General features: G+C 36.1%; 1 protein-coding gene across 1 annotated transcript in view; it reads left to right on the top strand.

Annotated features, from left to right (window-relative positions):
• Nucleotides 1-20,553: 20,553 nt before the first annotated feature.
• Nucleotides 20,554-27,968, top strand: part of LOC145667936 (uncharacterized) — a 32,682-nt gene continuing 25,267 nt past the window's right edge. The window contains exon 1 of the mRNA XM_081735359.1: nucleotides 20,554-22,345. Within this exon, the coding sequence (XP_081591485.1) occupies nucleotides 20,554-22,345 (1,792 nt within the window). The remainder of the gene's footprint in view (nucleotides 22,346-27,968) is intronic.

Below are 27,968 nucleotides of genomic sequence, written 5' to 3'. Positions count from 1 at the left end.
TCCTCACTAAGAGGTGTATCGCGGTTCGCAGCAAAAACTTTCAAAGAGTTCCCAGCGGCTTAGACAGCAACATCACATTTGCAGTAAATAAGACACTTGCAACCCTGTTTTAAACATCACTGTGCAAGCAGAATTGCTGTGTATGCAAGAAAGAGAAAGAAACCGATCAGCGTGCTGTCCACTGGGAGAAATAAACACGTTTGTTTCTTGTAAAAGGCAAGGAGATATAAAGCTTGATTCGGTATCACCAGCTATAATTTAAAACAACATGTTTTTCTTGCTTTTTCCGTCCCATTGAAGGAGAAAAAGAAAATAATGAAGTAGGAAAATTTCGGTATAGCTGTACCTTTAAGGACAAAACATTAAGGTGTGATTAGTAGCTACATCCCAGAACAACGTAATCGACACTTTTGACACTGAAACTCGAGTACTAAAAGTCAATAAAATATGTAACTTTTTAATAGAGTGAATTCAGATATTTCAGTTGGAATTAAAACAAAATAAATAAAACTTATTTCAATTTCACAGATAATCATGGAAACATCTGTGAATTTTACGTTAGAATCTTTCCAAATTGAAATCAACCCTACAATATACAGGGTGGTAGGTAACTCCACCTACAAACTTTGGGAGGCGATTCCTTATACGAAATGAAAAAAAAAAAAGTTCTAATAAACTGCCGAAAAATAGGGCCGAAAAATGCCTTCTTTCAGAGTTATGATCTATTGAAAATTCGAAAAATCATTTTTCAAAACTCTCTAACTGAGAAACTGAAAATGAAATTTTTGAGTTTTACGTCCCACGGTTATGCCGGTTAGGCTAAAGGAGAATAACTTAGAAACTATAGGACCTATCCCAAGCGGTTTAAGGAATTACACAGGAACTAGTATGTTCTCTATCTAAATATCCATGTTTTACTATCTTCCGTTATCGGTGAAAGTAACTGTGAAAAGGAAGTTGAAGTATAGGGATGCTCCTTTAAGTACTAATGGTGCGTTCGTTTCGCTGGTACTGGTGAATTCTGAAACATGGATATTTAGATACAGCGTATACCAGTTCCTGTGTAATTCCTTAAACCGCTTGAGATAGGCACTATAGTTTCTAAGCCAGGATGTTTTGAAACGTGATATTTCGAATTTTCGGTAGTTCATAACTCTGAAAGGAGACGTTTTTCCACCCATGTTTATTAGAACTTTTTTCTTTCATTTCGTATAAGGAACAGCCCCTCAAAGTTTTTCGGTGGAGTTACCTACCACCCTGTATATCTACTAGACACACGCAAAGTGAGACAAAGGGAAACAGGCAATTGCCTACTCCTGGATTTTGAAGGGATTACGCTACTCGAAATATATCAAAACATCAACTCACTCACATATTATACATAGTATTTAATATTCTTACATTAAATACTAGAGTAGTACCGGGTGAGTGGAAAATAACTAGGCATTTTTAGATACTATATAAAACTTATAACATTACTGATTTCTTGTTGTAAACAGTGCTTAATAATATAAAGTATTTATTAAGTTTTCACATTGCTTGCATCATTTATTTCAGTCGTTGACCACTGGAAGCAGCACGAGGAATGTAAACAAACATGGCGCTTATCTGTTTATGAGCGAGCTCAGATCGGTCCGCGTTATGAAGTATGGAAATCGATCATTGTAGTGCAGAAATGGTGGCATGGAGTGAATTCGATGAATGCTTCAATTCGCCCAGAGACAACTGCAAATAGTCATACGAAGTTAATGACCACAGGTTTTGTAAAAGACGTAAGAAGTTACTGACTATCCACATCACGGTCGAAGGAAAATATGCCAATAGTTGAATAACTTTTACACACAACCTGAAAGAATCAACACTGGGAAAACCCGCAGACACGATGTAGTCCACCACAAGCTTACTTGACTGAGGAACAAACCAGGGACCCCACGTACTAGAGATAAGCGATCTACCACAGAGACACCGTGTCCCCTATCGTACATTGAGTGAACCCTTATTGGATGAATATTAACCCTTTCGCTCCCAGTAAGAAACATATGATCCACAGACTTCTCGACGATATCATTGCAACTAGCGCTCTTAAAATTAATCCAATCTGTTTCCCATTATTCGAATATCCGAATATTCGTTTTCGATATTCGAATAATTATACGAATTGTTCGAATATTTATACGTTATACTATATTGTTCGAAAAATTGTTTGAATAACAAGGTTTGTTCGAATATTGGCTTCATTATTTGAGTTTTCGAAATTTGAATTATTCAAATTATAACAGCAGTAATTGAAACTTGCTTCCATTTTTTATGGTCGCATATTCCACTAGTTCCGTCATGTCTTTTGTACGACTGATCATTATATCTGACAACAATTATCAGTCCAGTGGATATCTTCGCTATTGTATCCTGATTCGTACAGGATTCCTTCCACTATTGTCGAGAACTTGAGAAAAAATGGAAGATAAAGGATTAATTGACGTATGCAATTAAGTGACTACTATTGTTACTCACGAGAAGAGATTTGGATCTGTCTCGTCTCGACTAGATGTCGTGAAAGTGCTGTCTTTTCTCGAAAAGTATATTTGTTTCTATATTTGGAAGAGCTCTGTCTCGTCACGAATATTCTCGTCTACTACATTAGGCGATTACTAGTGTAATGAAGCATTGATTATACGATTCTTATATACGTGTTACCCCGAATGGTAAATTTCAACCTATTCCTCCAGAGAACTTGATTTTCAGTTTACAATGTTAAACCACAGGGGAAAAGAAACTGGCAATCCTACTCCTATTCTTTTGATTCAGAATCACTATCTCACTCCGTTTGAATAAGTGGGTTAAAACCTGCTTTTTGGTTGGAACGCTCAACCAATAACAACAAGGAACATGTAAATAATAATTGATCTAGCCCACCCCATCCCTGGGCTACATCCGCCACTTCTCTAGGTATGGCATACTTCTAGGTAAATGTACAGAAGAGATCACAGGCTGTTCAGCATTTACCACGGGCAACGTCTGGTACTAGTTAATTATAAAGAAAGAGTTTTTTTTTTTTTTAACGTTAAGTTAAGTAGGTGTCGCAACGAACAATCAAAATAAAGCAATTGCCCTGACTAAATATTCCAGTTCTTTTTGCAGGAAATTTTGATACAATTTTCGGTGAAGCCTATGTTGTTTGTATTCCACATTGAACCTTAAGCCTGTCTTACGTGCAGTGTTGGGTAAGCTACTTGTAAAAATGTTCCGCGTTACAAGTTACTTTACTTTCCCTTAAAATGTAACGCGTTACTTGCCCTACTTCGAAAAAGTAACACGTTACTAACGCGTTACTTTTAGGTCCGAAACTTTGAATATGTAAAAAAAAATCTTATTACTTCAATTTTCTGTACTACTAGTACTACTACTACCACTATTATTATTATTATTATTATTATTATTATTATTATTATTATTATTATTATTATTATTATTATTATTATTATTATTATTATTATTATTATTATTATTTCATATTCTGATTTTCCCCAATCATTGCAAATGTTTAGAACTGTAGGTTGATAATAGTAGCGTTGCTATATCCTTTCATGCGGATAATTATTTTATTGGAAATTTGATGTGTTTCGCTGACTTTATAAACGCAATATTGCACTTTCTGAATCGCTTTATGTAAATGCAAGAACGAATTCTTACTTGACAGCTATATGGATCTTTTCATATTATTCTGCTAAACTACTGTAATTATATAATAATAACAATATTATGTAAAATTAAAAATACAGAATATAGAGAAGCATTGCGCTACAACTAATAAAATGAGAACACATGAACTGGGGGTGAATCAAAATTTCCAATAACTCTAAAATTGATAAATGCTTTTCAAAGCTACTTGTTCCAAATTCTATAATTAACGGGACTATAGTGCGTCCAGTAAGAGAACGTCTCTGACAGCTCGCAGTGACATTACCACTACTCGCATGTCAAGGTTTTTTTCGGTACAACTGTAGTGGCAATTTAATTAATGGTATAAGAGAGAGTGATCGTGGTTGGTAACACCAGTATCAAAGTAGGGGCTGCAATGTCAGACCGCATTTGGTAAGAAACGTCAGAGACCATCTCTTGTTGGCCGTGCTATAGGATACAGAAACTGATCTGTCAGAACTCCAATATTACACATCATCAACAAACGATTTTCTAGTAATAAAGTAGGCCTGCTCATCAGGACACAGTTTATTTATTTAACCCCTTACTGTATATCGTTAATTATGTCCTATCCGGTGCACTTCAGACACTTTACTTTTAAATTCTGTCCACCATCATCCTCGGCTCTTAAGAAAAAGTATTCTTTCAATTGTTCGTAAGGTAAAATATTTTCGTTCTCCATCTTTATAAAGACAACACTAATCAAAGTAAAATAGACTACCATTGATCTCGTAGTTCAATCGCTGAATGTATTGATTTGGAGCTATCAAAACGTATGACAAAATCTTCAAAGTGACAAAATCAATCAGTATATGTCATTTTCCTGAGGTTGTACTCATCTTCCAAAAACAGCAATGGTACTATGATCTTATCTGTTTCTTTGTGTGTCTGGTGATAGACTGACGGTCACTGATATAGTTACATAGTTCATGATCCATTGCTCCATTCTGAAAAATTCCCTTACCAAAAAGAAACATTTGTTTCCGAAAAAATATACATATAGTTTCGTTACTCGTTCAAAATGTAACGCAAACTAGGTACGTTACTTCAAAATTTGAAACGCGTTACCGTCACAGTTGCTTTGGAAAAAATGAAACGCTTTACTTCCGTTTCATTACTTTCATTACGTTACTTCCCAAGACTGCTTACGTATATAACTGATGCTGAAAAATATTCTTAAACAATTTTAAATACGCTATAGCAAAGCTGCTTTTAATGAATTCTATTAGGAACTTGCAACACTGTAGTTGGTGTTCCGAAGATAAAAGTTCCTTCCAGATTGCTTTGGTGGAATCTTAGCCAGAGGCAATGTTTTTAATGCGAAGTATTCGGCTGCCATTTCTCTCTTCTCAACCCCTTCTTCCCTTGGTGAATGTGTGGTCGTCGTTTCCATTGGTTCAGGGAGTGCGATCTGATTAACTCCTGTTGCCACTGGCTGGTGAGGTTATCCTTCCACTGGATCAGGTCACAGACTATTCACCCGCCAGCCACCATATCTACAGACAAATTCCAAGCAACCAGAAATTTCTCCCGTTAAGTTAATAGAATCAGAGCGAGGTCGAGGTATCGTTGATAAAACAAGGTGAGCATGGTTCTCATTCTATTAATATCTGGAGGGAAAAAAAGCATGTAGACCAACAAATTGTGATGGCATACACTTCGTATTCTGCTTCACTTAAAAAGGTACAGAAAAAAAAAAGTATTTCGCAAATTAATATGTAATATATTATTATATTGATTTCCTTTCCTAATTTATTTAAATGTTCCTTCCTCCTGGAAAATCAAATTATGTTATATTCGTATAATTAATTTAATATTTAATAGTCAAATCATTTTTTAAGTAATATATAAAACGATAATTATGCCTGTTGTTCTGTATGGTTGCGAAACATGGTCGCTTATTCTGAGGAAAAAAATGTAGACTGAAAGTATTTGAGAACAAGACCCTGAAACGAATATACAAAAATAATAAATAAATACACGCTTCCACCATGCTACTATACCATAATGGGCGTCGAATTGTTTTTTTCTTGGGGGGGGGGGCAGGGGGGAGATGGAGAGGTAGAACAAATTTAAAAACAACTTTTCAAGCTTCAATATTTCGTCACAAATTTCACATATTTGAACATTCATAAAAATTAATTAAAAATTAAACAATAATTTCATTAATTACGTATGAAATATAATAATAATAATAATAATAATAATAATAATAATAATAATAATAATAATAATAATAATAATAATAATAATCTCTGTAATTAATTTGCAAACTCCTGACAATGGTATCACTTTATTCACCCTTCCAGTAACATTAATGGGGAAAATTTCTTGTCTTACCCCTCCCCAGTATTTTCCACTCACTCTGGTTCTACCGAGAATCGAAAATGTTGTTTCCGAAATACAAAAGTGTTTACTTATAACTATCATTAATACTGTACATGTAAAAAAATAAAGTAATCATTTATATGCTCTTAGTTGTTATTATGTGAGCTTTCCCCCGAAGAGGCATGTTCTATTTTACTATTCAAACGTACTTAGGTGGTGTTTTCTCGATCAAAAGACTAGATATAGAGTAGGGCTGGCCAATTTCTTTCCCTGTAGTTTAACAAGGAACATCATAAATTGAAAATCAGGTTCGATAGAGGAATAGGTTGAGAATTACGATACATAATAACACGTATATAAGAATCGTATAATCAAGGTTTCATTACACTGGTAGCCGCCTAATGTACTAGACGAGACAACACGAGACGAGAATATTCGTGACGAGACAGAGCTATTCCAATAGAAGCAGGTATACTTTTCGAAACAAGACAGCACGTTCACGACACGGAGACAGGTCCAAATCTCTTCTCGTGAGTAGCACTAAAAAGTCATTTAGTGCGCACGTCAATTAAACCCTTTATCTTCCATTTTTTCTCAAGTTGTCGATAAGAGTGGAACGAATCCCGTATGGCACAGGATACAATAGCGAAAACATCCATTGGAGTGTTACTTATTAGCACATATAACAATCAATCACACAACGAACATGATGGAACTAGTGGGACTATTAAAAACAACAACAAGAACAACAAAATGGAAACAAGTTTTAATTACTGCTGTTAAAATTGATATAATTGAAAATTCGAATATTCGAATAATGGAATCTTCGAATATTCAAATAATGGAACTAATATTCGAATATCGAAAACGAATATGCGGTTGTTCAAATATTGGGAAACAAATTATTCCAAGAGTGAATATTCAATTATTTTAAAGAGTGTTAGTTGCAATGATATCATCCAAAAGTGTGTGGGACCAGGGGCGCCCGAAGAAAATTTTCTAGGGAGGGGCCCATCCCCATGGTTACTATATTACGTCTGGTATTTAATATACGTGGTTTGCTATATTACGTATACATTTTCATAAGCTAGAGGGGGGCTCGGGCCCCACCCTGCCCTCCCCTTTGGGCGCCCATGTGTGGGACACATGTTTCTCACTGGGAGCGAAAGGGTTAATATTCATCCAACATAAGTTAATTCAATGTAAGACAGGGGGCAAGGTTGGCTCAGTGGTAGAGCGCTTACCTCTGGAGCGTGGGGTCCTTGGTTCGATCCCAAGCCAAGTAATCTTGTGGTGGACAACATCGTTTCCTTGGGTTTTCCCGGGTACTAACGTTTCTTCCCACTTTCTCATTCCACCAATTCTTCCATCATCATTCGCTTGCTTTAATCATCGTCTCCCTTAGCCTAAAGGGCATAAACGTGGGACGTTAAACCGAAAGATTTCGTTTCATTTTTTCAATGTAAGACACCTTGTTTCCCTTAATCAGTGGCGTAAAGAAGGGGAGGCCCAGAGGGGCCGCCCTCCCAAAGAGATCCGACAATGTACTTTGGTACTTTGATGTTTGTAATTTTTTTATATATTTTTATGTTTATATATTTTTTGTTTGTAAGTTTTCTATATGTACCTATAACAGCACTTTGCCCCCCCCCCCAAACACACATCCTGGCTAACCTACTGCTTACAGTGACGACAGCAGCTTTGATTTCTTGGAGTTTGGCAAGCTGAGGGAGAGAGGAATTTCGTGCGGAGGGGGGCAGAATTTTCTGTATACTGAAAATAATATGTTTTCTTTGCAGTTGGGGGCTAACAATGTCACCGAAGAGTGGCCACCTCTTTTCTCCCTGTGGCTTTGTCACTGCTTCCTTATAACGACAAGGAGCCAAATCCTTTACACGAATTATGAGTTTCGTGTTCACCAGGAGAAAATTAAAGGGAGACAACTGCTTCCACTAAATGTTTAAATTCGTTCCTGACAGAGGAAGCGAACCTATATAACAAGTGTGGAGGAGCCGTAGAAAAAAATGCAGGTAAATAAATCTTCCGTATGTTGTTTCGGTGATCGGAGATCGTCTATGCTTTTTTTTTTTTTTTTTTTTTTTTGAGCGTTTTATGTTAGCCATCTCGATCGACTTCCCGGCTCTACGCATGAAGATTTATAGGTTCCTCCTTCAGCGATCCTTTCCCCTCAATTCATGGTTACGACAGAGGCAGGAAGACAGGTTTCTATAGAAAACCCTTTCGCAGGTAGAATTATTATTGTCGTAAATTCTCATACGATATGACTCACCAAACTTCAAACGCACTTATATAAATGTATATAAAAATCTCACAGTTTGCAGAAAGTGTATGTAGATTAAGCATTACAGAATCAAGACTATGTTCTCATTCAGTGGTCTAAATAATATTATTACTGGTATGCTCATATGCATAGACTTGTCGTAGGCATATTTCAATATACGTAATAGAACTTATTTTTAAATTTTTATGGATGTGTATGATTTTTTGGTATCTTAATTTACAACCATATTGGCTCACACCACACCAAGTCTATCACTGGTCTCATTTTGTCTGGTTATCGCGTTATCTAATCATCAGGATCTTTTTCTTTTAATCTCAAATTCTTTCTCTGAATCCAGGGGTAAATATGAAGGGGAACACGGGAGAATGTCGTTCCCCCATTTCCAAAAAATATCTATGGCGTCCCCCCCACTTCCTAAAAAATTACAATGGACAAAGATAGGCTCGGGAGACAGTGTGACGTCATCCATCCCCCTACCTTTTCAGATCCACTTTTACCCCTGTCTGAATCTTTTCACTACGTTTGTGAAAACAAGAGCTGTCTATTCATGTTTCAAACGTTTAAAAGAATTAAAATTGTAATTAATACCTTTCTAGTGAAATATTCGTACTTAGTATCACAAGTACTACATTATCTACATTTCATAATGATCACTCAAGCCTTTCCTCTAGTTAATGCCTAGCACGCACTGATGGGTTTGATTCTCATAGGCAGAGCATTAAAACTTGATCAATTACAGTTAGAGATTAAGAAAAAAGAAGACAATAAAGGTTTTCCCCCATACAAGCCGAGGGGAAAATGGAAATTTATTCCTTTTTGTCCTTTTCTGATTTATTATTATTATTATTCAAATACCAACTTTGTTTCTCTGTAATGGGTTCTGGTAAATTTTGAAATTGTCTGTATAACGTTCAGTACTTGTGAGATCTATGTTTACTCCGAGACTGGTCATCCTGTTTGGTTTTCAAACCGACACTGCATCTTTTGCTATAGCAGTGTCAACAACAGATGGTCTCTGAAGTTTCTTACCACATTGTGGAGCGAAAATGCAACCCCTTACTTTGGTGCTAGTGTTACAACCACGGTCACTCTGTCTTACACCACTAATTAAATTGCTATTATAGATTCACCGAAAACAGCCTTGACACGTGAGTAGTGGCAACGTCTCTGCGAGCTATCAGAGACCTTCTCTTGCTGGCTCCCCTATAGTAAATTTAAGTTATGCAACTCAGCATATCAAAAGTGCCGGTTTGGTTGCCTAACCACCTTACCAAATGTAAGTGATAAAGAGTTATACACCTTATCTACGGAATGATCACATAAATTCAAATTGGCAGGCAAGAAGTGCCATAAAGAAAAAAAATATTTTTTTGGTATAAAATTTTGTTCTTTGTGCGGAAAACATTTTATTGTTAGCCTCTGATATTCTATTAGAAATTAAAACGAGTTCAGTTTACTATTTTAAAAGCAATAAACGGCCATTTTGGGCATGATGTTATTTCATGTCAATATATTTGAAATGGGAAACTTGTGGATATCGTTTTAAATTTTTTCCTTCTCCAATTTTAACAACCTCAATAAATTAATTTGACCGTTAAATATGTACTACACATATATTTTTGTTCCATGTATGTTTCTACATAAAATGAGTCTTTAGCTCCTAAGACATTATTAAATGAAGTTTTAGTTTATGTATGAATTGTAAATGATAGTTTTGTTTCATGAAATCTACCTCTAACTTTCAGAACAATTATAGCCAAAATTATTAAACTTTTCAGATAAAACACTAGCTGAAACTGCGCTCCCTGCACATCGCATCATTCACGTATGAGCATGAACTCCTTGTCATTCCTCATAATATATGTACATGTCCCTTTATAGACGAAGTGAAAGACGTCTTGGTAAAAATCAGCAAGAGGTGCCATAAAGGAGAGTCCAGAAAATAAAGATTGATCTTAGACTGAAGGTTATCCTATGTTTTTCACTAACATTTGGACATGACACAAACGCCTGGGAGTTATACAACCCCTGTGTACAACTATGTTGTGCTGGAATGTATAACACATAGGATATGATGCTTTACTTTCTTTAAAATTTCAATAATTCCAGTTTACCTCTAAAAATATAATAAAGAAATAACGGCCATGTTTTTTTTTTTTAAATATACAATTAGAACTGGACAATCTACACAAAATTTGCAATCGATTATTGAAAATGGCATCCTTCTAGAACCTATGGTTTTCGAAATATTATTGTCAAAAGAATCAGCCACAAATATTCAGAACGTCCACAAACATATAAAATTTTCTTGACCACAACCATGTAAACCTAGCATTTTAATATATATAGACTAGCCTTTGGCTAGCTGGGGGCTCCGTCCCCAGACACCCGCGTTTGTTCGGTCTACGGCCTCGCATCTCTTAGGAATCAGCCTTTGCATCAAGAGTGAATTTTGTGCATTTGTTCTTTAATTACATTTCCTGAATTTGGCACAGCTGGGGGCTTCGCCCCTGACCCTCACATTTAATCGGTCTACGGCCTCGCACCTCTTAAATCCACAATTCTACTAAATTTCAAGTTTTTTTCCTATTTCAACTACCTAAAATATGAGATCATAGGTCCAAGAAAAAGTCCATTTAAATAACATGAAGAATTTCTTCATCTCCCGTTTAGACCCCCTAAAAATTATAAATATTCACTTTTGGCAATTTTTCTGCCCAAAAAGCTACAATCATGCCAAATTTCAAGAGATAATTCCTCACATCAAAATAAGAGAAAAAGTTCATATGGACTTATGGCGAAAAGTGCATAGTTTCAGAGCATATATATTTGATAAAAGTGCACACACAGAGCATTAGATTGATCGTGTTAATTTTTTGTTATGGGCGAATAACTTGAGCGATTTTGGATCAAGGGCGACATTTAGGGGGGCAGGGAGGGGCATTTGCCCCCCCTGAGTTTGAGAGTTATATAAATTTTATTAATAGAATAGTAGAGCTATCCAAAAAAAAAAAAAAAGTTCTCTGCAGTGAACCTCACGGTATCGATTCGATGTATCTTGTTACACAGAAACCAAACTTTGAAACCCTAAGACAATTGACCGTGTTAATTTTAATGGGAGAAAAAGTGTCCTTCCTACCCAAAATCTCTCATATTTTCGAATCCATACCTTGCGGCCTGTCGCACAGAACTTTTATCTTTTAGTAGGCTGTCATTATAATAATAATAATAATAATAATAATAATAATAATAATAATAATAATAATAATAATAATAATAATAATAATTATTATTATTATTATTATTATTATTATTATTATTATTATTATTATTATTATTATTATTATTAAATGCACAATTGAAGAATTGCTTGAAGAAAGAACACTACATAGAAGTATGATTTTATTTTTTTAAAAGGTCATTTTCATGATATTTAATTAACTACAAAATAAAAGACCAAGATAAATTATTAAATTAAACTCTATCTTATTTAAATGGTGCTGATTTTATCTGCAGGCTATTTTTTTTAATAATTATACGTTAAGATGTAATAAGCATCAATCATATTCCAAGGTGGTGAAATGTTAAAATTAACACATGCATATATACACACACACTGTATTTGTATCCTTACGTGTTATACAAAGAAGAAACAAACATTTACACGAATTGTCATTAAGAAAAACAAACTTTAAAAAAAAACGTGTATATCCGTAGTCAAAAGTACTTTTTTTTTTAAATATCACCACATTCATGTCATAACTATGAGTAGAAACACGTTTTTAGTTTTTTCTTCATAAACGAACACGTTAAAAAAAATAATCAAAGACGAAAAAAGTGCTTATTCATGAATGTTTATCCTGGGTATAATAGCTGTCTAGAAAAACTATTATAAAAAGAAAAATCTTGATTAAACCTGTCTTTCAACAGAATACTTCTTTGGTAGGAACACACATCATTTACTAAATGAAGAAAATTGAGATTTCTTACTTACATAAATTCCTTCTTGTTTTTTTTAAGTTCTTGCAAAGATTTATATGATTTTTTTCAAAGGAAATTTAATTTGAGTGGTATTTCTATTACAAACAACTTTAATTATTATTAATCTAATCTCCTGTTCGTGTCTTTAACATTATCTTGATTTAAATTTATATTTTTTATGTGCATGTAATTATTATTTTTTTGTTTATCAGGAAATTATAAAAAGAAATGCACAGATGCACGGATGCAATAGAAAAATAATGTCAGAATTCGAATAATTAGTAACAAAATTATGGGTTAACGTTAATTAACCGTGTAACGTGGGTTCCTGTCACCACGGCATGGCGCGTCCTCAGGTTGCGGATCGAGGAGAAGGCCTCTAGATATAGAGGTTAGCTGCGAATATACTGAATAAGCAGTCGCGGACAGCCGACTAGGAGTGGTCCTCCAGCTTGGGGGTTTGGGTAGGGCTAACAACCTCATCCTGTAAAAAAAAAAGCACTTGTTCAGAAATATTCACAAAAGCCTCGGACAAGGACTGATAACTTGGCACGACCTCAGCAAAAGAAAATAGACATGAGATTTGGAACATGGAATATTAGGAGTCTTTATAGGGCAGGCGCGTTAAAATCCGTAACGAGGGAGTTAGAGAAATACAGGATGGACGTAGTAGGAGTTCAGGAAGTTAGGTGGGAAGGAAATGGATCTGAGAATTCCGGAAATTTTACGTTCTTTTACGGGGAAGGAAATAAAAATCACTAGTTAGGAACAGGGTTTTTCGTTCACAAACGAATATTACCAGCAATTAAACGGGTTGAATTTGTTACTGACAGACTTTCTTTTATTACTATTAAGGGACGGTGGTGTGATATTATTGTTTTAAATGTACATGCTCCAACTGAAGATAAGAGTGACGATATAAAAGATAGTTTTTACGAAGTGGAACGGATATTTGACCAACTCCCGCGATACCATATGAAGATTCTATTAGGGGATTTCAATGCGAAGGTAGGACGAGAGGATATTTTCAAACCGATTATAGAGAACGAAAGTTTGCATAAGGAAAGTAATGACAACGGTGTTAGACTCGTGAACTTTGCAACATCCAAAAACCTAATCGTGAAGAGTACAAAATTCCCACATCGCGACGTTCATAAATACACTTGGACATCACCAGACGGAAAAACACACAATCACGTTTTAGTAGATAGAAGAAGACAATCTAGCATAATTAACGTCCGGTCGTTTAGAGGGGCTGATTGTGACACTCATCACTACCTGGTAGCAGCGATAATACGGGAGAGATTATCGTTGAATAAAGGTAATACTCAATGTCCGAAAACGGAGAGATTTAATTTAAAGAAATTAGAAGAGAGCCAGGTAAGAGAGGAATACCAGATTGAAGTTTCGAATAGACTCTCGGTTTTAGAAGACTCGGAGTGCACTAGTGTTGAGGATACTTGGATTGAAATTAGAGATAGCATTAAAAGTTCAGCAATAGAAAAATTTGGACACGCGGAAATACGTAGGAACAAACCATGGTTCGACCAAGAATGCATTAAACTAGCAGAGAAGAGAAAACAGGCAAAATTACGGTGGCTACATAATCCGAATGAAATAACTACACAAAATTTCGCAGATATCAGGCGGGAAACTTCCAAAACTTTTAGAACAAAGAAACGGGATTTTTTGAAAGCTAAAATTAAGGAACTTGAAGATAATAGTAAAAATAAAAATATTCGGGACATGTATAAGGGGATCGGCGAATTTAAGAAAGGCTATCAACCTCGTGCTTATTAAAGAAATCTGACGGAACAGTTCTCACTGATACGGATAGCCTCTTAAATAGATGGAAAGATTTCTTTGACGATTTACTGAACACGCAGCCAAAAACTAATGTGCGTGGAGAAAAGGAGATACACACCGCAGAACCGTATATTCCAGAACCCAATCGAATAGAAGTGGAAGCCGCTATAAAGAAATTAAAGAAACACAAATCTCCGGGTGTAGATGAAATTCCGGCTGAGTTAATTTTAGCTGGAGGCGAAAAATTGTGGAACAAGATACACAATCTCATTCTCCTTATCTGGAACAAGGAAGAATTGCCACAAGAGTGGAAAGAGTCAATCATTGTTCCAATTCACAAGAAAGGCGACAAAACTGACTGTAATAATTATCGAGGCATTTCTCTGCTGTCAACATCCTATAAAATCCTTTCAAATATTCTGTTAGCAAGATTGACCCCATACGCAGATGAAATTATTGGAGATTATCAGTGCGGATTTAGACGAAATCGACCAAATATTTACCATTCGCCAAATACTCGAAAAGAAGTGGGAATACAATACCCCGGTACATCAACTATTTATTGATTTTAGAAAGGCTTACGACTCGGTTAGGAGAGAAACATTATACAACGTTCTTACAGAGCTTGGAATACCGAGAAAGCTAATTAGATTAATTAAGATATGTTTAAGTGAATCCCAAAGTAAAGTCCGGGTAGGAAAATTTTTGTCCACGAGCTTCCACGTCGAAAATGGCCTGAAACAAGGAGATGCGTTGTCGCCATTATTATTTAACTTTGTGCTGGAATACGCCATAAGGAAAATCAAAGATAGCAACCAGGGCCTAGAGTTAAACGGCATTCACCAGGTTGTGGCATATGCTGATGATGTAAATTTAATAGGGGATGATAGGAGAACAGTAGAAATAAATGCAGAGATATTATTAAACGCTTGCAGGGACATGGGTTGAGAAGTAAATGCAGAGAAAACTAAATACATGGAAGTGCGTCGGGACCGTAATACGGCAAATTGTGGAGGCGTTAAAACATTAAATAATACTTTTGATAAAGTGGATACTTTCAAATATTTAGGATCAATATTAACAGAGGAAAATCATATTCACGAAGAAATTAAATGTCGACTAAAAGCAGGGAATTCGTGTTACTATTCGGTTCAAAATCTCTTGTCGTCGCGAATTCTGTCGAGGAATTTGAAGCTTAAAATATATAAAACGATAATCATGCCTGTTGTTCTGTATGGTTGCGAAACATGGTCGCTTACTCTGAGGGAAGAACATAGATTGAAAGTATTTGAGAACAGGATCCTGAGAAGAATATTCTTACCCAAGAGGAACGAGAATGGGGAATGGCGGAAGCTTCATAACGAGGAGTTACATAGTTTATACGGTTTACCCAACATTGTTAGGGTCGTCAAGTCCAGGAGGCTTAGGTGGGCAGGTCATGTAGCTAGAATGGAAGAAAGTAGAAACGCTTTCAAAGTCTTGACTGGTAGACCCATAGGAAAACGACCATTAGGAAGACCTAGGCGCAGATGGGAGGATAATATTAAGATGGATCTCGCAGAGATAGGAATACAAAGTAGAAACTGGATCCAAGTAGCTAAGGATATAAGTCAGTGGAGAGCTTTTGTGAACGCGGCACTGAACCTCCGGGTTCCATAGGCCATAGAGTTAGTTAGTTAGTTAGTTAGTTAGTAACAAAATTATAGAATGTTATTAATGTTTAACGAAAAATAGTGTCCAAAAATGAGACACGGTGTACACCAATTGATTGAATTTATTGAGCTGATCAAAACTGTTTCGTTACTTGCAAAAGAGTTATGTTTCACTACTTTAAATTTATTCTGTTTCTTAATCTGAGAGATATTATAGATAGACGCTGTACAGAGACACTAGTTTCCCTAAGGATGCTAAAAGCAATAAAATATACCTGAATACTTGCATGTTACTGAAATTTCGGTCGTAAGTGTACACTACAGAAATTTAGATCCATTTTTCTATTTACATTCAAGAAGTACAAATAAGTTTACATAAAGTTAAATTGTGAATCATAAATGTTACATTTGAATAATTTAGAACTTAGAAACAAAATAACCTGTCAAGGAGGAAGACCTCCGTACATAAGGTTCATTCCATGTCAACTCATCTAGAGCAATGTGCTTCAATTTCTCAGATTCTCTTCAAAATTTTTTCATACATAAATACCAATGAAATTATGCTAAATTATTTTTTTGTCCGATTTTTTGGATAAGAAATGGGCCTGGGAGATTTTTTTTAAATGTGAATTTGACACCAATTTCATTTTCCGGCACTCAGCATCATGAAACTAAAATTACCGTAACTCCCTTATTTTTCAAGTTATTGGGCTCATCCAGGTGTCAAATGAAAGCTTAATTTTTGCTCTTTCAGTAGATCCTAAGGAACCTTGCAAAAGGTTACACTGTCAAACATTAATGGATGGTCATACAAAGCAAATTTTCGTTTTTGTTTTGTACAAATTGTGTCATTGCTAAAAGTTACAACTATGAAACTTTTGAAACTTTGTTTTTGTATTCATCTTAACACGTACATGATGTGGTAAAAAAAATGGTGTTATTTTTGTATTTTTGTAATTATTATTTTGTTATATTTTACATGTACGGAAATATACAGTTTTAGGTTTTGTTACAAATGAAGAAAACCCACAGACACGATGTTGTCCACAACAAATTTACTTAACCGGGGATTGAATCAGGGACTCCAAGCATCAAAGATATCGAAGTTAAAGAACGAGTGTTGATGACGTTAGGGTCAACTCATGCTAAGTGATCGAGAAAAAAGAAAAGTTGCCGCTCGACCTTTTCAAGATTTTTAAAAAATGAATGTTTAACTTATTCCCAAGACAGTAAACACTTACTCGCTCTAGAAGATCAAACGAAAGAACATTAGTCTCCTGCATGAGTTGACAGTTAAAACAAGAATAAAAAGGATTAAATATCATTGATATAGCAAATAGCAAGGGCAATGAGTACTTCCGTACTTTTCGTCAAGTGTATATTTGGACTTTCCTCGCCTTCTGCCGATTCTTCATCAGTGCTGCTGTGGGTGTGGTAAGACAGTGTTACAACTAGAGGAAAGAAACGAGCTTGAGAGCCTTGACTGGACTAACTATTTATCCTACTTTATTTTACTACACAACAACGAATTTCCAGTTGAATTTATGAACAAAACACCTCCTAGAATATAACGTCATTCCTGAATACTTTGACCCCCTTCTAATCAAAAATACAAAACACGCTTTGTTGTGTGTTATGGTATACTAAAGGACTAACTATTCACAAAATTTCAGATTTTTTTATCCAGGATCATTGGAGATATAGGACAATGAAACATGCCAAATTGGTATAATTCCCTAACTTTACGATTTTTTTTCAGGCCTTTGGAAGCAGCTACAGGTCTGTAAATTCTTGTGTATTTACTTATGACCCCGGACTACATGCGCACACAAATTCAAACCTTTATGCCAGTTGTTTCCTCTTCCCAAACATGTCTTCAATGTCCAAAAATGTTGCTACTGTAGACCCTGATTTTACCCTCTTCAAGTGGTTTTAGGCCAAATTGTTAAGACATCAAAGTTTTAGCTCTGCATGAGTTGGAGACTTGGAGACGTCTAGAAATTTTCAGTTTGGTAGGACAAATACATGCTGAGATATTCAAAACAACGTAAATGTCTAAAATCGACAAAACGCAAAATGGTTGCAGCCGTTGCGTCGCCATGGGATGTTGTAAAAAAAATAATTAATTGTGTTTTGAAGTACCCTGATATAGGGTAATCATTCATGAAAAAAATTAGATTTTTTGGAGATGGTCGAATGGCACATACTTGATCCCTTGACTCGTTACAGAGACTTCTCTGATAGGTACTTACGTATAGGGATATTGATAAATTCAAAGGTAACGGGATTCAGTAATATGCAGAAATATTTGACGAAGGATCGTGTCTCAAAATCTCAATTTTTCAGACATAGAGAAAGAAATAAAATTCCACAGAGAAGAAAATAGTTAAATATGCAATAATTGATCAATAATTCCATATAATTGTTATCTGGAATAGGTGGCGAGTAATTAGATATTCAACTGCTTTCCTAACTAAGTAATTACTTTTTGTTTCTTTATGTCTGAAAAAGTGAGATTTTGAGATACGACCTTTCGTCAAATAGTTGATTTAGATGCAAGCAATGTTTTTTTTTTTTTTTTTAAGGTGTATATGTTGGTAACCCGCAACACCCAAAAGTAATGTAGATTGTATACAAGACAGACGTTCTTAGAAAATAGTAAAATTGTAAATATATTTTGATTGCCCGGAAAATTCTTAGAGCCGAAAACATCAATAAACGGCATCGTACTCGATTGGATCTAGTGAGGATCTAGTTATAAACAACAATTGGTGATTCTAGATGACTCGTGTCTACGAGAAATACTGATGACAGATACACAGAGATATACATTAATTTATTATTACCTTGTATTAAGGAGAGTTTTGAGTTTTTTAAAAAGATTTTCAAACTACGCTATGCACAAATTTCGGAAGTACTATAGAACACCTGTATCCGTCCGTCCGTTCGTTTGTCATCAGGTATCAGAACAAACACTGTAAGATATATCGAGATGTAGTTTCTTGCAATCGATATAGCGTTCCAACGATAGGTTTCATCTCCTTCGTTAAATCTCTATTCAAACCAAAAGTAGTTCAAATTAGTCATTTCCAGTTTCAACCTTTATCGCCATATAACAAAAACGGTAACAGCTAGGGAGGAGCTGTTTTTCGCAAACAATTCAAGGTCCCAGGTCAATATGCCATGACTGTTCCGAATGCTCTACACAAAGAGGAAGTGTATGGAGCCGCGGTGACTCAGTGATAGTTCAGCGCTCGCAACGAGGCGAGTAACATCGTCTCTGCCGTCGCTCTAGTTTCGAGTGTTTGTTTACATCGCTATTTTTTTTGTGAGAACTTGAAGTTTCAGTGTGACTTATTTTCAGTTTAACCGTTCTAACTTTATAAGCATTTTCAGTGCATATTTATTTTGTTCATAGTTTGGTGACGTTTATCGTCGAATTACTGCCATGAGTTGCATACGAGCTAATACATTGCGTATCAACTTTGTTACAGTGAGTCAAAAGCCCACGTCTATTGCTGTTCATGAATGGATACGTAAGGTATTTAAGTTAACCATTGATCAGGTGTTGTCCATTGAAATGGACTTTCTACGTAAGAACTTATATCTGAAATTAATTAACAAAGTGTTATGTGAACAAATCCTAGCTAGTACTAATGGAGTAGTGACCTACTCAGATAATAATGGGGAACATGTGTTGCCTATTGATTTGGCGGATAATTCTGTGGTGATAGTCAAGGTGTCCTTATGCCCCATGGAACTTAGTGACATGCAATTAACGCGTGTGCTCTCCCAATATGGCGATGTTACTAGTATTGTCGACGAACAATATTCAAAGGAACATGTTTATGCTACCCGAACGGGTCGTAAGCTTGTTAAAATGACTATTAAACGAAACATTCCTTCGTTTATCACGGTCTGTGGTTTACGTTTGTTTACCAGCTTTCCTGGTCAAATTCAAACTTGCGCCATCTGCAACTCCCCCGACCATTTTGTTCAGGGATGTCCTAAGAAGAGGAATTCACGTCTTACTGTGCCATCTTCATCAACCAGTTCCGTTTCTCCCATTGTGCGAGTACCTCATAATTTACCAGTGGATCCATCAGCTCCTGATACAGGTAGTTACAGTGTTTTTCCCGTGCTTCGTAAGAATGTTCTGGAATCACCTTCTTCAAATCCACCGAAAGAATCAGACAACCAGCCTGCAGATCCCCCCATTCACTCCGAATCGGCTCCTGCAGAACCTGTACCATCTAATACCATGGAAGTAGAAGAAACTCAGGATACTAAAATTATTCCAGCACCCATAACACCCAGCACCGCACCAGCTGTTTCAACAGTCGGCACATCAGTTTCTACGGTAAGTGATACTGGTTTAGTCGAAGAGACTTGTTCCGTCTCTCAGACCGTACCTTTAGCTGTTCCACCAGAATTCACTCTCAACTTAACATCACGCTCTCGCGGTAGTGACTCCACAAGTGACTCAGATACAGAAATTACTCATAGTGATAAACGCAAACTCAGTAAAGAAAAAGTACTCAGTAGTGTATGTAGTAAGGACTTGCGTCCTATACACGATCTTTCTGTCATTCATGCACGCCAAACGCGAGCTTCCACAAAAAAGTTGAAATCAGTGGTTAATTCCGAAAAAGGGGGTACCTAAAATTGTAGTGGCATCATAATACTGCATTGTGGTACTTTTCTTTATTCTTTCTGCAGTGATATTACCTACTATTTATCATGTGTTGTAACGCTCGCTTATATTTCTTGTCTCTACTCGTTTTTATGTTTACGTTCCGTTTAGCGACTGTTAATCTCAATAAGTTCACTTCTTTAGTTAAGCACCATGCCCTAAGTGACTTTATACACCAAGAAGAAATCGATGTTTTGTTCGCTCAGGAAGTCGCAGTCACGGAATTCCATTACCTACCGAATCATTCTCATGTTACCAGTGTTAGTGAAACAGCTTCAGGAACCGCCATTATTTACCGCAGTGATCTCAATTTTTTGGCACCTTTACAACATCCCAGTGAGCGTATTACCACCGGAGATATTCGTTTGTGCAGTGTCTATGCTAAATCTGGTTCTTCGTATAAAAGAGAACGAAATAATTTCTTTGCTACTGAACTCCCCTCGGCTTTGTATAATGGTCAGTCCCCATGCATTCTTGCCGGGGATTATAACTGCACACTTTCTCCCCTCGATGCTTATCCTCATTTCAGTGATTCGTCTGCTCTCCGTCAACTAATAACAACGTATGACTTAGTGGATGTGTGGCGCCATTTTCATCCTAATGAACCAGGACATACCTTCTTCACGTCTGGATCGTCTTCCTCTCGATTGGACAGATTCTATATCAGTAAATCTCTTCTTCATGGGGTTCGAGATGTACAAATTACACCCATCTGCTTTAGTGACCACCTGGCAGTTATAATGACCATTGATCTACCCGTCTCAAAATTTTTAAAACGAAGCGGCTTGTGGTATTTTAATACCTCCATCCTACAGGAGCCTGACTACATCCATCTTATTCACCAAGAATGGGCAGATCTTTTACACCGTCATCAATATTATAAAGGATCCCTTATGCATTTCTGGGAACAAAGAGTCAAACCGAAGTTTCGAGTGATTACTCAACAATATTGTCGGAATCGGAATGCTTCATATTGTACTCAGTATCAATATTACACCGCTCTCTTAAGAGACTACATGAAAGAACATCAAGGTAGCAATTTTCGACCTCAAATTCAAGAAATTAAAGCCCACCTATTAGCCATGCACAAACGCCGCATCCAAGGTTTCACAACTCGCAGTAAAATACATCAATATGACGACTTAGAAACTCCCGGAATTGTACAAATCAACAAAGAACTCATGCGTGGAAAGCAGAAATTTATATCTCAGCTTAAAGATGCCACCGGTCACGTGTATGTAGGTGAGCAAGTAATACATTGTGTCACAAATCATTATAAACAGCTGTATGCTAAGCCTACTTCCTTCTGTGACAGTCCCGAACTTCTCAACTATCTTCCTACAGTCTTACAGAAACAGGATCAAGAATATCTATCTAGTCCATTTACAGTAGAAGAGGTTAAATCAGCCATTGCTTCCGGCCGTCGAGGAAAATCTACGGGGATTGATTCCCTACCTCTAGAATTCTATATAACCTTTATAGATATTTTAGCACCCTTTCTTACGAACCTTTTCAATGAATATAGGCAGACTCTAGTTCTAGGTGAATCTCTTCGCACAGGTGTTACAGTTTTAGTACCTAAACATTCTCGCACTTCCAGTGTTAATGATTTAAGACCTATTTCCCTTCTGTGTACGGATTTAAAAATTTTAACACGCTGTCTTACTGCACGAATAAAAGTGTTTAGTGACAAACTGCTAAGTGCACATCAATATGGAATAGGCCAACAGAACCCGATCTATAAGGCTTTATCAAATCTTAGAGATTTCATTTCCTACCACGAATCAACTGCTCCTTCACCCGTTGCTGTTTTAGCCACGGATTATTCTCAAGCTTTTGATAGGATTAACCATGACTACTTATTCAAAGTCCTTGAGAAATATGGTTTTGGGTCCTCCTTTATTTCTCTTGTACGAGGAATTTATACGCATAGATTGTCAAAAATTAAAGTTAATGGTGGCTTAAGTAACCCAATAAACATTAATAATGGTATTTTGCAAGGTGACCCAATGTCAAGTTTATTATTCAGTTTGTCCCTTGCACCACTTATATACGCGACTGAACGTTTACTCCCTGGTGTGTCTGTCTACAATACCAAACTAACTGTACAAAGTTATATAGATGATTCCCACTATTGTTTACAAAATCCGGCCGACATGAATTGCCTACAACGGTTATTAACCTTATATCAACAGGCTTCTGGAGCGCAACTCAATCACAGAAAAACAAAAATATTATGTATTCATCCAGAATACAATGCTTCATATAGCAACTACTATGATACGGTTCAAAGTGTCAAAATACTTGGTGTATGGTGGTACAATAATATCAATCAAACAGTAGAACAGTCATATAATCTTACAGCAAATAAAATCCGAAGTCTTCTTATTACTCATAGACAGCGAAACATGAACATTTTTAGTAGAAACTTATTTCTCAAAACGTCTGTTTTTAGTATTTTCAGCCACATTGCACAGATTTTACCAATGCCAGTTAAAATATCTAACCAGTTAACCAGCCAAGCTTTGTTTTTCTTATGGCATTCCAAAATCTTACGCGTGGCTAAGAATCAACTCTACCTCCCCTCACGTGAAGGAGGCATAAGCTTTTTGCACATAGAAGCACAGGCACGTGCCCTTCTTATGCACAGAAGTTGTAAGCTGGTCTGTGAACACGAGACTTCGATTACGGCTGCTGTTATCAATGTCTGCTTCCACTGTTTAGACCTTCAGGCGCCAGTACACGTGTTTCCTTGGAGCTACAAATTTCCTCATTTACGTGATGTCATACTTGATATGATATACGCCTTGCTAGCAAAAGATCCAATTGAAACTGGTTCGGTCAACAACCTTTACTGGCGCTATGTTCGCTTGTGGGTTACTAGTATACCGACTGTTGTCTTAAAGCATCCACATAAAAATTGGAATGCTATATGGAAAAACATCAACGCTTCCTTTCTCACCCACCACCAACGTACAACCTGGTATTTCATAGTCAATAATGTATACGAAACATTGGAAAAACTTCACAATATAGGTATTGTCAATAGTAATATATGCCCATACTGCAACAATCTTGATACACTAGCACATAAGTTTCATGCCTGTTCCAATGTACCAATCATTTGGACGTATTTTTGTATTTTAATTAGCAAAATTTGTCGTCTTTCACCTCATAGCTTTACTGTAACAGAACTTATTTTGTGGCCTGCTTTTAATTATTTTCCGACATTTAAAAACAATGCTGTTATCTGGATAACTATACAGAGAATTATGTTTCTTGTGCATACTAATCGGCCTTATCATATAGAATTATACAAGCAATATTTGCAATATCAGGCCAGCCTTCTCTCACCTGCACGAAAAAGGAAATTTTTTGCTAACTATTTAACTGTTCTTACAGAGTCTTTGTCCATGTATGTAATGTTATAATAATAATAATAATAATAAAAACAGAAAGATGACAAATCTGTAATACACTTTTATCACATCAGCTCATGATAATGTAGGAATAACTCGTGGTAAATCTACTAATAATAATGTAACCTGCCTCCCCGTGCAGACACCTATGTATATTTGCATTGTCTTTGTTCATTATGTCAGTTTCTTCTTCTTCTTCTTCTTTTTTTTTTTTTTTGATTTTACCATATTTTTTTACAAATGTATTAATTCACTTTTTTTTTTTTAATTTTTAATATGTTCGTGTACTTTGTTCTTCTCAATAAAGAAGGTTTAAAAAAAAAGTGGTAGAGCGTTCACCTCTGGTGCTTGGGGTCCCCGGTTCGATCCCAGCCCCCGCCAAGTGAACTTTCTGGTGGACAAACACCGTGTGCCTGGGTTTCCTCGGGGCTCACCCGTTTCCTCCCACTTTCTTCATTCCACCATTTCATTCATTACTCATCATCACAGTCTCTTTTAGGCTAACGGCATACGCAAGAAGCAGTTTCTCGCAAACGATTCAGGCTGTCAGGAAAACACACATCACAACCCACAACACTGTACTAATATCAGAAGTGGTTGAAATTCATTACTATTTTCGGTTTCAATACTGATTTACATATAGGATGTATGGTATGCGTTTTCTCTTTTTCTTTTTTTCTTTTTACATTGATTCAACTTTCCAAGTATAAATTCCGTTTTCTCCATCAATCCTCTATTCAAACCGAAAGTGGTTCAAAATAATGATTTCTGATTTCAACTTTTATCACCATAGAACAAAAATAGTATGACATAGCGAGTAACGGCTTGATGATATGGATTCAGCGTCCAAGAAACAGGTTCTATCTTTGATCTTATTTCTCTATTGCAACCAGTAGTTATAGATGTACTACTTCAAGTTAGGGATGGCCATTTCCGGAAAAAGATTTTCCGGTTTCCGGAAATCACACTTTTCGTTTTCCGTTTTTCCGGAAAATTTTCCGTCTTCCGATTTTCCGGAAAATTTTCCGCCTTCCGTTTTTCCGGAAAATTTTCCGCCTTCCGTTTTTCCGGAAAATTTTCCGCCTTCCGTTTTTCCGGAAAATTTTCCGTCTTCCGTTTTTCCGGAAAATTTTACGCCTTCCGTTTTTCCGGAAAATTTTCCGCCTTCCGTTTTTCTGGAAAATTTTCCGTTTTCCGTTTTCAATTTTCCGGTTTCCGGAAAAAATATTTTCCGTTTTTCCGGAAAATGTGGCCATCCCTACTTCAAGTTTGAATATTGAAATCAGATAGTTTGATAGTCTACCGTAGTTTTACACTGTAAAAAGAAACCCACTTGGTTCAGAAATATTTAGAGTTCCTGTGATGGGATGTCTGTCTGTATACACTGAGAAAAAAAGAACTAGGATTTCCGTGTGGATACATCGTATTTACGCGGGTGCGCTCCTTAAGTAATATAATTTCATGTATAAAAGTACAGCAGGTGGGAACACCATGGCAAGTTTGGAGTTCGGCGTCGAACTAGACTCGCTGTGATTGGATAATTTTATTCACATGATTGATTTCGTGTTTAAAAACTATTACTCTCGTAAGGTAGGGAGTCACAGATTTAGAAAGAACCAAGAGGGGATACTCGTAGGAAGGTAGTAACAACATTATATACCTAAGTTACCACCGTCGGAATGAGTATGGCGTTAATTCTAGATTTGAAATGGTTGTCCCACAATACAAAATTTTCTCTGGACGGTGGTGTAGATCGTACTACTGATGAAACAACATTACTTAATGTGGTGACGCGCGTAACCTGGTAAAAACAGCATTTGCATGCCGATTGGATTATGCATTTTTCTCCGTGTAGATATATTACAGGATTTTGAAGCAGCTATTACTCTTAGCTAACTCACTGCTCTTAGTAAATAAGATTTTTCGCGGATCAATGATGAATAATACAATTACTAGTACTGTGTTACAAGCACGTAGCCAGGATTTCACAATAGGGGGGGGGGGAGGTCCGTGACGAAATGCTGTGGTTATCACGTCAGGGCTCGATCATTCTAAACTATTTTACTGGTAACATATATTCGTTCGTTTAGCCAGGATTTCGTAATGGAAGGGGGGGGGGGGAGTGACATGAAATACTGTGGTTACATACCAGGAGATCAATCAATCTAAACTATTTTACTGGCAACATACTCATATTGGTTTGTTAGGATAATATAATGAGGATATGCTAGTAATAATTTTAATAAAAAAGCTATGAAGAAATCTTGAGTAAAAGAATATAAAAAAAGTATTAAAAAAGATATAGTCTTTCGAGGTTATTCGAACTCGGTTCTTCTTGTCTTCTTTCTTCTTCTTTTTCTTATTTTCGTTTAATGCCACTAACGATAGCAAAAAGATCTCTTTCAGGAGTAAAGACATCTTATAAAATGGATTAGTGTTGCCGCGAAATTCAAAATAGCTCATATTATTGGTGATTCTGGGCATTTCTTAAGTTCTACCTGAAAGTCTATCTTATTGAACCGGTTTATCGATAGTCATTTGTGGTCCATAAGGTTAGCATGGAGATAGATGGAATTCGAAATGTTTCGTTACAATAATATCCATTTCAACTTGACCCTCTCCCCCGTTTCCTCCACGCAAAGCTCCTCATAAGAAAGGGTGACCAAGCGCTTGCTGTAGCTTTATATTTTTGTCGCTGATTCATCTTTTTCTCGTTTCTTTTTGTTTAATTCTTCCTAATATTTTTCATTTCTGGATCCGAAGTGGGGGAAAGGTCTGTGAGGTTACTAACAACATAGGGTATATATTGAATGAATACTCTGGTGCTGTTCCTATTTCGTATTTCTTCTTCATCCGCCTAGTTCTCTACACTGTCGCATTGTTACTTTCACATTGCAAAATTAACACCGTCATCTAATTTTCTTCTGGCTTTGTATCAGAGCGGTAACATTGGCCCTATGTTAACCGCAACACCAGTCCCTTGGAGTTGGTCCCTTACAGGACCTGTTTGGGAACCACTTAACACCACTGGAGTTGATAAATTCCGCCTCCAAGACAATTGGATTACAGGGCCTGTTTGAAAACCATTTAACACTAATGGGGAAGATGATAAATTCAAATTAGGAAGAGAAAATTGATACCATAACAAAAAAAATAAAATAAAATAAAATAAAAATAAAAATAAAATAAAATAAAATAAAATAAAATAAAATAAAATAAAATAAAATAAGAACGGACACGAAAAGGCAAATCCAATATCTTCATCCACAATTACCAAGCCCAGAAGATGCAGATGGAAATCGAACTCACGACTCAGAGTAAAGCACTTTATCACTAAATTCCAAGAAAGTATACTGAAAGCAAAGTTTTGTAGACGTTTATGTTGTATATGTATTATTTGGTGTAGTGGTGTGTAACTTACTTGCAAAAACCCTAAAACATTGATGGTTACTGCCAACGTAATTTTATCAAGGAAAACACTAAAAAGAACTACTAAAATGTTCACACCGGATGCTCAACCTATGAACACAATTTATGGTTGATTTTATTTCACTAAAAATAATATCCTAAATCCATTCTAGATTGTTTAATTCATCAGGAAATGCCAGAATAAAAAGCTAACAAATGGAATGACACCATGTATTGAAAGAACTTCCGGAGTATTTTATATACACACGTATGTTCAATCACTTGACCCATCAGTTGAAAACGGTCAGTGTAATGTTGCAAATCTAACAGAAAACTAGGAAATATGAGAAAAAGTAAGTATATTTTGTTATTGAATACATATTAAAGATATTTCAAGCATTAAAGGGGAAACGCAACAGAGTATCACGACCGAGAAATCTCAGAAATGTGGTGCTATCTTCTTAAATATATTACCTAATTATGATTGTGTAAGGTATTTTGTTTAATATAGTAATTATAGCCCAGAATTTATTTGTAAGTATCATGAAACTAACATTGCGAATTGCGTGTGTCGTAAACTCTAACGTGGTCCTGTAATTTTAGAGGCAAGATAGTGTGGCAGGAAAGAACTAATTCTGAACGAGGTTATTTTGTATGATGGTCTGTATATCTGCAAATTG

The sequence above is a fragment of the Thermobia domestica genome, chromosome 13 (assembly GCF_964235325.1).
Source record: "Thermobia domestica chromosome 13, izTheDome1.hap1.1, whole genome shotgun sequence".
Taxonomy (NCBI): Eukaryota; Metazoa; Arthropoda; class Insecta; order Zygentoma; family Lepismatidae; genus Thermobia; species Thermobia domestica.
Note: the sequence above shows the minus strand (reverse complement) of the source record. Positions and strands in the feature narration are given on the sequence as shown.